The sequence below is a fragment of the Oryzias latipes genome, chromosome 17, assembly GCF_002234675.1.
Source record: "Oryzias latipes chromosome 17, ASM223467v1".
NCBI lineage: Eukaryota > Metazoa > Chordata > Actinopteri > Beloniformes > Adrianichthyidae > Oryzias > Oryzias latipes.
This window is the reverse complement of record NC_019875.2, coordinates 4,763,564-4,776,084: the sequence shown is the minus strand read 5'-3', so window position 1 is coordinate 4,776,084 and position 12,521 is coordinate 4,763,564. Positions and strand designations below refer to the sequence as shown.

Sequence of the window (12,521 nt, the reverse complement as noted above, 5' to 3'; positions counted from 1 at the left end):
CCAGAACGTTAGGAGCTTTTCCTCTTCAAGTTTCACCTTCAAAGTTTCTCCTAAACAAACTCCTGCAGTCCATTTCTAACTTCCTGCAGCGCCCTCTGGTGGCCGATTACAATTCTGCACCGCGCAAAAGGACCAGAAGGCAACACAGACATGAATTTCACAACAAATAAAATTTATTCAATTATATATTACAAATATATACAAGTAATGTAACAAGTAAATATTAAAATAGACATTTTTTAGAACTATCGTTCAAAAGGCATTATGTTGAAAAAATAGGATTTGTTGTGATTTCACATTTAAACTGTAAAAGTATTTGTCTTTTTTTTCCTCAGAAGCCACAACAGACTTGAATGTGTGCAAGACACGATGGACAACACAGGAGGCCGCAGAAGAGACAGAACACCATGTCTGAAAGGAAAACAAAAGGAGGAACTCAAAGAGAAAAGCTGGAACACTTTAGTAAACTTCACAAATAAGTAACCACAGTACAGCTTGTTTAGGGAAAAAGTACAGACATTGCAATGCATGCACAGCATTTAATTGCCAGAGTCAAAAACGTTTACCAGCTGTGGCGTGGAGCTCCAGATGAGGAAGGAACGGTTGAAAGAAAAGAACAACACATGCCAACAACAGCGAGAACATCACCAACGAAGAGGACACTTGATAGAAAAAACAACTTTGGTCCATTAAAACATCAGACAGAACGAGTTTACAATCAAAATATCTATTACTTTAGGTTTTTTTTACAAGTTTAAAACAATAATTACATGGTTATTTACAAATGCACAGTTTTATGTATAAAATAAGTTACAAAAAATTAAAGCAGAGTCTGTACACAACGTATGAACACTTTGAAAACATTTGAAATCTTTCAGCTGTGTGACCCTGCTTGATGAACCGCAGCGGCGGCGGCGGCGGGTGCTCCACCCGGGACGGCTTTTGGCGTCCGCTCCGGGAGCGGCGTGGCGCCACACCTTCTCTTGTCCTCCGTCATGGTTCGTTGGACCGGAAGAGTTCTGCGGTACAGATGTGTCTAAGTGCTGCTTTGCGTTGGCGCCACACCTTAAGTGCTTCACTTTCCTTCTTCCTGGTTAACGCGAGGCGCAGGCTGCAGCTCGGGTCAGGGAGTCGCGGCGTCTTCCTGCTCATATCGGGGTGAGGTCAAAGTCATCGTTGACCTCCACCAGTGGAATGTAGAACTCTGGGATCTCGAAGATGCTGGTGGACTTGTAGGTGGCCGGGTCCAGCTCCTGCAGTTTCAGCTGCCACTCCAAACGCTGCACGGCGTTCAGAGCCGCCGCCTCGTGCTGCTGCCTCATGAGGAGACACGTCTGCGGGAGGAAAAACAAAGCCTCGTGTCTGGACGGCAGATACAGAACAGACAATCATCAAAGGAGAATTCAGACTTTTCTTTGCTTTTTTCCCCCCATCAGTCTGAAGAAACTCGGGCTCCTGTATCCTCGCGCTCCATCAAGACGACTGACAGCGGCTTACCACATGTCCCGATCCGGCCACATGATCGCGACTGCGTACGTTCAGACTCAATCAGATGGTGTCAGACCCATCAGGGATTGGATATTTGTTTCAGTCTCATTCTTATGATCAGGGCTTTATCTTCCAGACAAATTCTCCACTAGAAGTCTGCGGATCACGATAGGATCACGTCATTTTAGTGTCGTAAAACGCAATAACATTTTCCCCAAAGTTAGCAAAATATCCACAGAATCAGAGTTTTAGCCCAGAACTAAAATTCTGAAAATCTTCTTATTTGTGTTTTGAACATGTTCTTGTAACGTATGATTACAACAGCGCTACTCAGTTTTCATTCACATTGGATCAGAAAACTGAATCCTCGGAAAAGCGACGTGACAAAGCTCCTGAAAGGGGGCGTGCCAAAGTGTCTGCCCCGCCCCCCTGCGCGTATCTCGGCCCGGTCACGTGTGGGTCCGAGCGGCCTCTGGCTCCAAACTGTCCGGCTGGATTGATCCAGCATCGTTAGCCATCGTTTCTGCCCCACTCATGCTAGCTTGGGGCTATCAGAGGGAAGGGGGCGGGGTTGCTCCGAGCCAACACTCCCGCCAAAAACCAGAACTGCATTTCTAAGGAGCTGCTGGACATAAAATTTGTCTTAAAAGACAACAAACGATTTTTGATTTTGGCTAAAAACTCCACAATCATAACTAAAAGACGCCTGGGAAGGATTTAACAAAAGAAACGATGGAGTGGGGCTTCACTAAACTGACAGCAAGCGTCTCGTCTCGACCCAAACAACGGCATTTCACAAAAGGTCAAACTAATAAATGGCTCCATTGATGTGCTCTAGTCATGAAATGCATTATATTTATGCTGCAACAATGATTTGGAAACAAAGTTATTAATTTATAAGAATTTTTAATGGAACTATAAAAGACATCTGAACAAAAATGTTCAATAGTTCCTAAAACTTTCTCACGTGACTAATTATTACCAGTTATACCACGGTCCGGGACTCTATTCTGATTGGCTGCTGGGTGTGCATTAAAAAGTGCCAATGCACAGTGATAACCGCAAACCCCAAAAAGAAGTTCTGGTGACCCATCTCAAATCTTCTGTATCACTGCGCCGGCTTCTTTAAAACAACCTTCATCTTCGTTATCTGGACAAAAACAAGCGGTTAGAGGAGAACTTCCTCTCTGAACTGATGATAATAAAAAATAAAAATAAAAATCGCTTTATATTGACGAATCTTGACTGGGTGCGGTGCTGCACCACGTAATGAATAGTCCGCTTTTTGTTTCCAAATTGGGAAAAATACAAGAATTAAGGACTAAACACTGGTTACTATTCATTTCTTTTTTAAGTGACCATGGCATAAGCGGGTTAATGGCCGTTAAAGTATGCATCATCAGTTTTTAAACGCACTTCACGGAAGCAACAGTCCTCCACATCGGACGCTTCAGGCTTCCATGGCATGCGTTAAAAAATGATGATGCACCCTTCGTCAATTACTAGTTAATAGTAACTATTTTTACTGAATTGTTGAAGCTACTTCACAGACGTCAACTGTTAAAGTGTTAAATGATCAAATAAAAAGAAAAAAAGAGGCTCATCTGAATCTGTCGATGAAATTTGTTCATTTAAAAAGACGTTTTACTAAAGTGTCGGATCAGGACTCGGTAAGAATCAAAAGAACCAGATCGGGACGTTCCTGCTTAGAAGATACGAGTGCAGGAAAGAGGATGAAGCTGCAGGAGACGAAGGTCGGTGGTTTAAACGCCACAGACACGGTGTGGCTGTGATGGAAAACCTTTGATGTTTGTCAGCTGCTGCTAAAGGAGTCAAAAGTTCTTCATTTGACCAGGAGGGCGGAGCTTGGACTCTCACCTTCAGTTTGTCAAACTTGTCATCCACGTCTTGTAACCAGGACATGAACTGCCGGGCGTTGAATCTGTCTCTGACCGACGTTTTCCCGTCTTCGTTCTGGAACAGACAGGAAGTTCGTGAAGACGGCAGTGGGGGGGACTGGGGGCTGCTTTTCAATCACTCAACAGCTACATTTCTGACGGCTTTGAGAGAGGCCTAAAGGTCACTGACCTGGACGTCTTGCGGCATGTTGTAGACTTCTGCGTCCAGCAGGACGGTGCAGGCACTGAAAGGCAGCGTCTGATTGGCTAGTGTTCTGGCTGCCCGGAAATGGACGCGCAGGACTTCCTGCTCGTTGGAAACGATCAGTTTTTCCTGCGTGGAGACACAAGAGTTGTGTGAACATGTGTACAGTTTGAGGCGCCGTCATGGAGCGCCGCGGCGACAGGGCGCAGCTGCTCACCCGCTCGATGCTGTGCTGCAGGCGGAGCTTCATGCGGACCACCTCCTGCTGCTTGAAGAGCTCTTTCAGCGGCTCGGGTAACGATGGCGGCGGCGTTATCTGCAAACAAAAGCACAGGTTTGAATCGGCCTCAGCACCGATGTGGCTGAAGCTGAACAGGACGGCGTCGGCTGCCTGATGTTAGAAAGCGAAGCATGAGCGGACCAACCACACGGAGCGGGACTCACCATGGGTATGCACAGCTTGCTGAGCGGGTTCCCATCCAGGAGGTAGGATCCGTTGAAAGTGACGTACTCGTCGTAATACTGCGGCGGCTGCGGAGTGACGCTGCACAGCACTTTGCGCTTCTCCTCGATCTTCTTGCGAATGTGCAGGAACTCGTAATACGGGTTGGCCCTCTCCGTCTGGTACGGCTCGATCTCCTCCAGCTTCACAGAGTCCACGATGGCCGCCAGAGACTGCTGCCCCTTCTCCTTCTCCTGCTGGGAGGTGGACCACACCTGGGGAGGCGACAGCTTGGGCATCTTCCTCTTGCGTGGATGAGGCACGTGGAGGTCCGCGTCTTCTTCGGCCGGGCGAACTTTGACCTTGGCTCCCGAGGAATCGGTCTCGTGGTCCACAGACCGCGGCGAGGAGCCCCCCGAGGCGCTGCTGTCGCTCTGAGCCGCTGGCTGGGCGGTGCTCGGACTCTGCTCCTCCGCGGCCGACTCGGCTTTCTCGTCGGCGGGCGCCACCTCCATCGGCTCGGGGAGGAGCTCGGCTGTGGACTCGGACGGGCCTTCGCCGCTCGTGCTGCCGTCAGCTGGCGGTGTCTCTGCGGGGAGGGGGGTAGAGCTGCTCTCTGAACTCTGGGGGGTGGGGGTCACTTCTTCAGCCGTGACATCCAAACTTTCGGGAGCCACCTCCTCCTCCGTCTCGGGACACGGCTCTGCGCCCTCACAGGAAGTTCTAGATTTCTTACAGTCTTGATTATTTACAAGCGAGTCCTCTTGAGAACACGAGGAAAGACCAGCTGAGGCCTCGTCTGCAGCCGATGACACCATGGAACTTCCTGCTCCTTCCGTTTGCTCTGGTGGGACGCTCTCCGCCTTCTCCTCTGGCTCTGGGAGGTCAGGGTTCTCCTCCGGCTCGTCTCTGTGATCGGGGATCTGTGTGCTCTCCAAATCGGCCGGCGCTCGGCTCTCGCCACCCGCAGGTGTTGGTGGTTCTTTCTGCTGGAAGGCTTTGGTGAGTGCTGAGGGCTCCGCAGCTGGAGAAGCGCTGGACGAGGACGGCTGATCGGACTCTCCGGGACCTTCTCCTTGAGAGTTCTCTGTCAGACACGGCATGTCCCTCACAACAGCGGGTTCGGGCGGAGGCGTCTGCTCCGCCGCACCTGGATGAGGCTCGCTGGACAGCGGAAGAGTCTGGCCTTTACCTGGAAGCTCTGCGTCTGAGTGCGGAGCGGGTAAACTCCTCTCCGTGCTCCCTTCCTTCTCTGTGAGGAGGTCAGCGACTGAGTCGGAGTGCTGCAGGCTCTCGTCTGGCTCCGGGCTGTCCTTTGTTCTCAGCTCCTCCTCGGTGATTGGAGTAAGGCATTTGGAAGGATGGTCCACCCCTTTGCCTTCAGCCGCCGCGTCGGCATCCTCATCCAGAACGGCCCTGAGGAAGGGAGATTCGTGTTTGCCCGGCGGCAGAGTGCGGTTACTCTGCAGAGCTTCTGGAAGACTGTTGCAATCTCTGTCTTGGACAGAAGGCGACCTGGCGGCTTGAATGACGAGGGAAGACTGGAGGAAGGCCGGCTGGGAGTCGGAGGTTTCCAGGATCATGTCGGAGTCGTACTCGGCGTTTCTGGGCGTTAAGGTGGCGGCCTGGCAGGAATCCTCAGAGCTGGCCACGGACACCAAAGACACGGATCTGGACATGAGGCCGGCACGTTCGCTCTCTGGCCGCGGCGACCTGCTCAGACAGTTCTCCACGGCCGTCATGACCTTGGCGTTGATTGGGGCGAGGCAGCGTCCATCCAGAGAAACAGTTCTGGCGCCGGTGATGTCTTTCAGAGGCTTGTCTCTGCAGGAAGCATCGGAAGCTTCCGAGCTTTTAGAGCGCATCAGCTCTTTGCTCAGGGACGGTTCTGGCTTTGCTCGCTCTTTGGGTTTGGATCGCCCGGCGTCTGCCAGAGGCCGCTGCTTGAGCCGTTCCCGCTCCTTCTGTTTGATTTTCTCCAGATGCTTCCGGTGCCACAGCTCGATTTCTTGATCCTTCATGCTGAGCATGCGCTCAAAGCTGGTCTGCATCAGGTCGTCGTTGACCAGCCGCTTCTCCTTTGGCTTGGCGTCTCGCGCCGCTGGAGAGGTTTTGGGTTTGCTTTTATCGGCCTCCACCTCGCCGGGTTTGAGCTTGCTAACCTTTGCCTGCTGGAGGCGGTCCTTGTGCCGATCTTTGTCCTTATGGCGGTCCGGGTCTCTGTCCCGGTCTCGTCTGTCACGATCCTTCTCTGGCGTTCTCACAACCTCCTCCTTGGATTTACCCAACAAGACCTTGGTGCCCTCGGACAGAAAGCCTCTCTTCTCATCTAGGACTGTCTTTAGGTTGGAGCTTGAGGACAGAGCTGCATCTTTGGGCTTCTCTCTCCTCTTCCTGTCACAGTCCTTTTCTTTGGATCGATCGGATTTGCTTTGATCAGAGGTTTTCTCCAGAGGTTTCCCTCTCTTTTCGTTGTTGGCACGATCTTTCTCCTTGTGCTCTCCTGCACTGTAGTCTCTGTCCAGCCGCTCCCGGTCGGAGCGTTTGTCCGCCTTGTCTTTACTTTTCCTGCCATCTTCGTGCTTTTTTGTTGTGGAGAAGGATTTGGGTTTTTCATTTTCTCTGTAGCTTTTGTCTGCAGGCGAGAGGGAAGCAATGCCTCCCGTTCTTTCCTTTTCCTTCCAACGCTCCACAGAGTTCTGGTTTTCAGTTCTGTCAGAATGTTCCGTTTTAACCTTTTTTTCTTTGTCAGGATGCCTCCTCTCCATTTTCTCGGAATCCTTCTCCTTTCCCGGGAGTTTCCTGTCTGCTCTCTCGCGTGCGGCTCTCTCTGAAGGCTCCAGCTGCTCTTGATCAGGCGCGACTCCGCTGACGGGCTTCTCCTCCGGCTCCTCTTTCACGCCGCCCTGCAGCGAGTCTTCCCGGCCTGAGCCGGGGATCTCGGGTCGTTCGTCGTGCTCGCTGGGTTTGGAATCCTTCGCCTTCTCCTCTTTCCGCTCTTTCTTCACGGTCTTGTCTTTCTCTCGCTCCTCTTTTATCCTCTTCTCCTTGCTGTTGGAATGCTTCTCCTTCACGATTTTCTCCTCTTTGACAGGAGAGGATTCCAGCGCCTTGTGGAGCGCGCCGTTGTCTTCTGCTTCCCTTTTCGCTCCCGGAGGTTCATCCGTCTCATCACTTTTGAAAAAGTTTTCCTTCCAGAACTCTCTGTCGAACTCCAAATTCCTGTGGCCGTCTTTCCTGGCCTCCTTCTGCCGGTGGCGGCTGCGCTCGGCCTCATACTCCCTCCGGTGTCTGTCCTTCTCCTTGTGTTTCAGTTTATGCTTTTTCACCACTTTGCCGTCCACGTCCGTCTTCCGTAGGGCGCCCTCGCTGGCGTCCACGCTGTTGTCTTTGCAGGGGCTGGCGTCGTCTCCGTCCCCGCTGCAGTCTCTCTGCTGGTGCTTGCTCTTCTCCTTGTGCTTGCAGCCCTTGGTGCTGGAGCCTTCGGTGCAGTACTCTGCGTCTGCGTAGTGGTTGTACTTGACGGCGTCCACCGGACAGGGGCCGTCGCTGAGGGAAACGCTGGTCTTAGTGTTCTCCTGTTTGAGTGGGGTTTGTTTATCCACCAGGCTGTGGTTCAGATTGGGAGATTTGATGGACGACAGGTGGAAAAGGTGGACGGAGGAGTCATCCTTTGGGCTGAACGACATCTTGAAGGAGTCCTCTTCTCGACCTTTCTCGCTGCTCTCACACACAGTTGAAAGACACAGGGCTAAAGTTTTACTGTTTTCTTTGCCATCCTCCTGGTTCTCCTTGTTTTTGATCTGGCTTTTGCTCTTCCTCTTGACTTTGCTCTTGTCTTTCTGCTCTGCGTGGTCCTTTTTGGATCTCGTATCCGGCTTGTGGCCCTCGGAGCTGTGCGAACAGGTGGGAGAGTTCCTCTTTTCAGGCAGGCTTTCCATTTCATCGCTGGAGGTGTCAGAGCTGCAGTGGACGCGCGTCTTTTGCTTTTTAGACTTTGAGGAAGACTCCGCTTTGCTGCTGTGCTTCCCCGCCACATGGTTCCTGTCTTTGTCCTCCTTCTCCCGCTGCCGCAGCTCCCTCCTCAGGATGTGTCTGTCGTTCAGGGCTTTGCTCAGGTCCTCCTCCTCGTCCTCGTCCTTGAACTCGTACTCGTCCAGTCCCGGCATGGACGACGACGCCTTTGTTGCCGGTTTGCCGTCCGAGTCCTTCTCTGTGTCGGTGTCCTCCATGTTGTCATCCACGCTGGACGGATTGACAGACGGAAGGTCTTCCGATTCTTTAGAGAAAAATAAAAGTATGTTAGGAAAAGAAACCAAAGCAGAATGGAACAATGTCATAAAGTAAAGAAACACATTTGTGTGACTTCCAGCGGATTCAAAATGGAAAACTTTTGTGTACTTCAATGATTGTCTCCTCTCTGTTAATGAAAGACACAAAGGTCACAATAACACAAAAAAAACTCTTTGAAAAACAGAAAATGACAAAAAAAATCAGATGCTTCTTTTGAGTTGTTCAATTGAATCGGAATAGACCAATAAAACAGAAATCATGGCTCCTGTAGAAAAGATAAACATGAGCATAAGGACACGCTAAACGGGGGCGTGTCCGCCAACATCACAGGTGTGTGTTTAACGGCAGACATCACGTGTGCCGTTTGGTCCACATGTAGAGAGGCAGAGAAAGCAGAAAGGATGTTGATGATATTCAGAGGGGTTTGCTTCCATGATGCAGCTGCAAGAACAAAACCGACCACAATGAAGGAGGAGGAGGATGACAGGAGTTTATACCATGGTCTGAGTGAGTGCTCGATTCTGATTGGCTGCTGGGTGTGCAAATAAAATGCACGCCTAAAAAAAGTATTTCCGGTCACCTAACCTAAATCTTCTGTATCACTGCTCTGGCTTCTTTAAAACAACCTTCATCTTCATCATCTGGACAAAAACAAGCGGCAAGAGAAGAACTTTCTCTCTGAACTGATGCTTTATTTAACACATCGTGATCATCAGCATAGATATCGCTTTCTTTGCCGCTGCAGATGAGATCAGTGCAGGCTCAGCACGTTACCGTGACAACGCGCTGCTCCACGCAACAAAAAGTCCACTTTTTGTGGGGGGAAAACGACCCAAACCGAAAAAATAACAAGAATAAAGTACCAAAAACTGGTTGAATGCATTTTCTTTTGTAAGTGACCATGGTATAAGCGGGATAAGTGTGCACGATCAGATCTGATTGTGCACACTTCAAAGATCATTAACCTTTACATAAACTAAGGCGCTCAGGCACTGATGACTTCCTGATACCCCCGCCGTCTGCTCTCTGCACACTTTGAAGCTCAGACGGACGTAACTTTAGTTCTGCTTTCCTGAAAACGGTTTGTAACAGAAACGTGTTGCTGCTGTTCGCCGTTTGGACGCCTAAACGCGCCATTTCCTGTCTTCTGTGTCTTTGTTTACACATATATAGGCGCAAAACTACAAAAGACGGAATAAAAGGTGAAGTATTGTACCTTTCAGGGAGAAATCTGCGTGTTAATCCGATATCTCGTGAGCGGATAGCTGCGGACAATGGATCATCTCATCTACAGGTGAAATCAGACCAGATAACGGTCTATTGTTTGGTCTGCATCTAAACAGGCCAAATTTTCATTGGAACCGGTTTCATTTTTTTAGTAATCTTGTCTTTCATTGACAGAGAGATATCAATAGTTTTGTACGTGTGTGTATGTGTGTAGGTGTGTGTGTGTGTAAAAACCAAAGCAACAACCCTCCAGCGTACCTGACGAGCTGTCATCCTGGTCGGACACTGAGGCCTCTCCCTTTAACAGCTGCTCCAGCTCCGGAGAGTCGGCGACATCCACCGGCCGCTCGCCGCGCTTGTTCGCCTGGAAGGCGTTGCCGCCGTGACGGAGCAGAAGCTTCACGATCTGCAAAAACGAGCGCAGAAATGAGACTTAGAGGGGGAAAAAAGAGGCTAAAATCTATCTAAAACACCAACATTCCAAACAAAAATTCTACCAAAATCTTAATACATTCAGGCACTTCAAACTGATGTAGGATTAGGCTGACTAAGATTTGTTTTATTTTAGGAAATATTATAACAACTTGGGCTGAATCTCAATTGCTTCCCTGAGCCTCTGGCTCCTCCCTATTGCCCCGACTGTAGGGGCATTTGGAGCTGTAGTGGTGTCCAAACTTGTTATTTTTGAGGCGTAGACGTAGCAACTTAGGGCTGGATATCCCTCTGTCGCGCTTGTGGCACAGAAGACAAACTCATTTCTTCCTGTGGGTGTGCTTTGAAGCACAGAAGTTTACATTTAAATGCAGGTATTGACTTTGTGCTTTTGCTTGACCTTTTAAAGTTGTAAAACCAACACCGTTATGCATTTTCTGAGCGCTGGCAGCTACGCACTAACATAGATGACTGGCGGCTGTTCGTGACGAGATCCAGTGGTAGTAACGTCCAGATTTGGAGACACTATTTTTCCATCTCTCTTCCCTTGGAGGGATAAATGTAGGGGTAGAGAGAAGCCGTAGGGGTCGGGAATGAAACTCGGATTCGGCCTAAGACTCTGATGTTCACAGGACTGAAGCAGGTTTGACTCTCATACAATGATCAATCATCTGATTGATGAACAGCAACATTTTTTCATGCCTACGTGTCTCTTTGGCGTGTACGGGGTCCCCTCGCCATGTCACCGCTCACCTGTGGGGGTTTTTTCAGGTGTAGTTTTGCATACTTTTTTTTTTGACAGCGCACTGTGTTCTGCGTCCTGATTGGCATCTTTCTCCTCTGCCGTGTCTCCTCTACAGAATGTGTTCAACTTCTCAAATGTACATAAATCTTTAACGGCGATCAGATTTCTGTGTTCCTCCTTTAATCCTGGACTTATTTTTCTAACTTTGAGTTTAAAGAGAGAAAAAGAGTTCAAATGTTCGTGTCTGTCTGAGAAAAGTGTAAAGAGGAGTTTTACAACCTCAAACCCTCTAGAATTATCGTAAAAAAACCCCAATAGTTTTGGATTTCCTTTTTGAAAAGTTATTTATGAATTGTAAGTCCTGCGATAAACAAGGGAAGACTACTCAAACCTTTAAAAGTTATGTGTAAAAAACCTGCAGCTTGTGAAGTTAAAGCCAAACCCTCGTACATCTGTGTGTCCGCTGCTGGAAGCGTCGTGGAGCGGCGTGTCGTCATCCAGGCCCTGCGTGTTCACCTCTGCACCTGCTGCTATTAAAACCTTGGCAACGTCGTAGTAGCCCAGATTACAGGCTTCATGAAGAGGCGTCCAACCTAACGAGGACAGAGAGAACACAAAGCCTTCAGGAGCCACACTTCATTATTCCGCGTTGTTCCCGTCCCTTTCTTTATTTTTCCAACCCGTCTGCCCCTGGGGGGACAAAGCCCCTCGTATCCCAGTTGAACCAGCAGCTGTAAGAAGCGTTAAATGATAATCCGCTGAGGCACGGTACCTGCAAAGTCTTTGACGTTGACATCCGCTCCCAGGCTAATGAGCTCCTTCACTTGCTTGGCGTCTCCTCGGATGGCCGCCATGTGAAGGGGAGTCTCCCCGCGCTCGTTCCTCTTGTTGACTTTGTCCTTCTGTCGAGACGAGGCGCTGCTGGGAACTTTCTTCTGCACAGGGGTGGTTTGAGAGGGGTGACTGGGCGTGGAGTCTAGAAAAATACAAAGAAAGGACAGAATCTAAAGTGAGGAAGGAGGCAAAAAACCTGCTATAGAATTTTATTCAGACATTTTTGGGAATCTATACAGAAAGACTCCATCGCATTTGTTTATCTGGGCTTAATTTTTAAGACCTTCCACTTCAATGAGAGCAGTACAACCCTGTCTTCATGAAACACGGTCTCTGTTTTCTGAAGTTCTCTACTAAAAGTTTTTCTCTAAACAGGTGGAAACTGGAGATGGATCTTCTTTGAAGTAGAAATCAAAGTCAAGACCTCTGATGACAAAAAAAACAAAGTTTCCTCTAAATTTTCATCCATTTAGCTTCAAAACAGCACTTTTTAGAAGAACATGGTCGTAAAACAAGGAGAACCAACGTTAAAGTTTATTTTATCTACCAAAGGATGCATTACCGAAGCATTAGAGGAGCTTTCTGTTGCACAGTGACGTCCCTTCAAGCAGACTCAAACCATAAAGAATAGTCTGCATTTAAATGCCACCGTTGTTGTTTTTAGAGACGTATCCCAGGAAACCACCGCTTCTTTAGAACAGGAGAAACGGTGTTCAGAGAGCAGAGGAACGAGTTTGAACGTGGTCATTTCTAAAGAAATTCCTTACACGATCTGAAGATTTGTTTAGAACAATAAGCCAACATGTATGGCTCCAACAATGAGCCTTCTTACACCGGAGCTTTAGCTCTTTCCACTACCGTATTTCCCCTCTCTCTTGCAAGATCCCTTCTCTGAAAAACAAGTTAATTTTCCAGCTGTGTTTATTTAAAAAGGTCCACAGTAAATTCAAAGGGCCT

General features: G+C 49.0%; 1 protein-coding gene across 2 annotated transcripts in view; it reads right to left on the bottom strand.

The window, feature by feature from the left end:
* Positions 1–151: 151 nt before the first annotated feature.
* The window catches only part of ankrd12 (ankyrin repeat domain 12), a 42,605-nt gene continuing 30,235 nt past the window's right edge, over positions 152–12,521 (bottom strand). For both annotated transcript variants that reach the window (XM_023965343.1, XM_023965345.1), the window contains 8 exons: positions 11,503–11,706; positions 11,181–11,323; positions 9,812–9,959; positions 4,036–8,312; positions 3,809–3,907; positions 3,577–3,720; positions 3,367–3,462; positions 152–1,334 (listed from right to left, as the gene is read on the bottom strand). In XM_023965343.1, the coding sequence (XP_023821111.1) occupies positions 1,149–1,334; positions 3,367–3,462; positions 3,577–3,720; positions 3,809–3,907; positions 4,036–8,312; positions 9,812–9,959; positions 11,181–11,323; positions 11,503–11,706 (5,297 nt within the window). In that variant the 3' untranslated portion in view covers positions 152–1,148. The remainder of the gene's footprint in view (positions 1,335–3,366; positions 3,463–3,576; positions 3,721–3,808; positions 3,908–4,035; positions 8,313–9,811; positions 9,960–11,180; positions 11,324–11,502; positions 11,707–12,521) is intronic.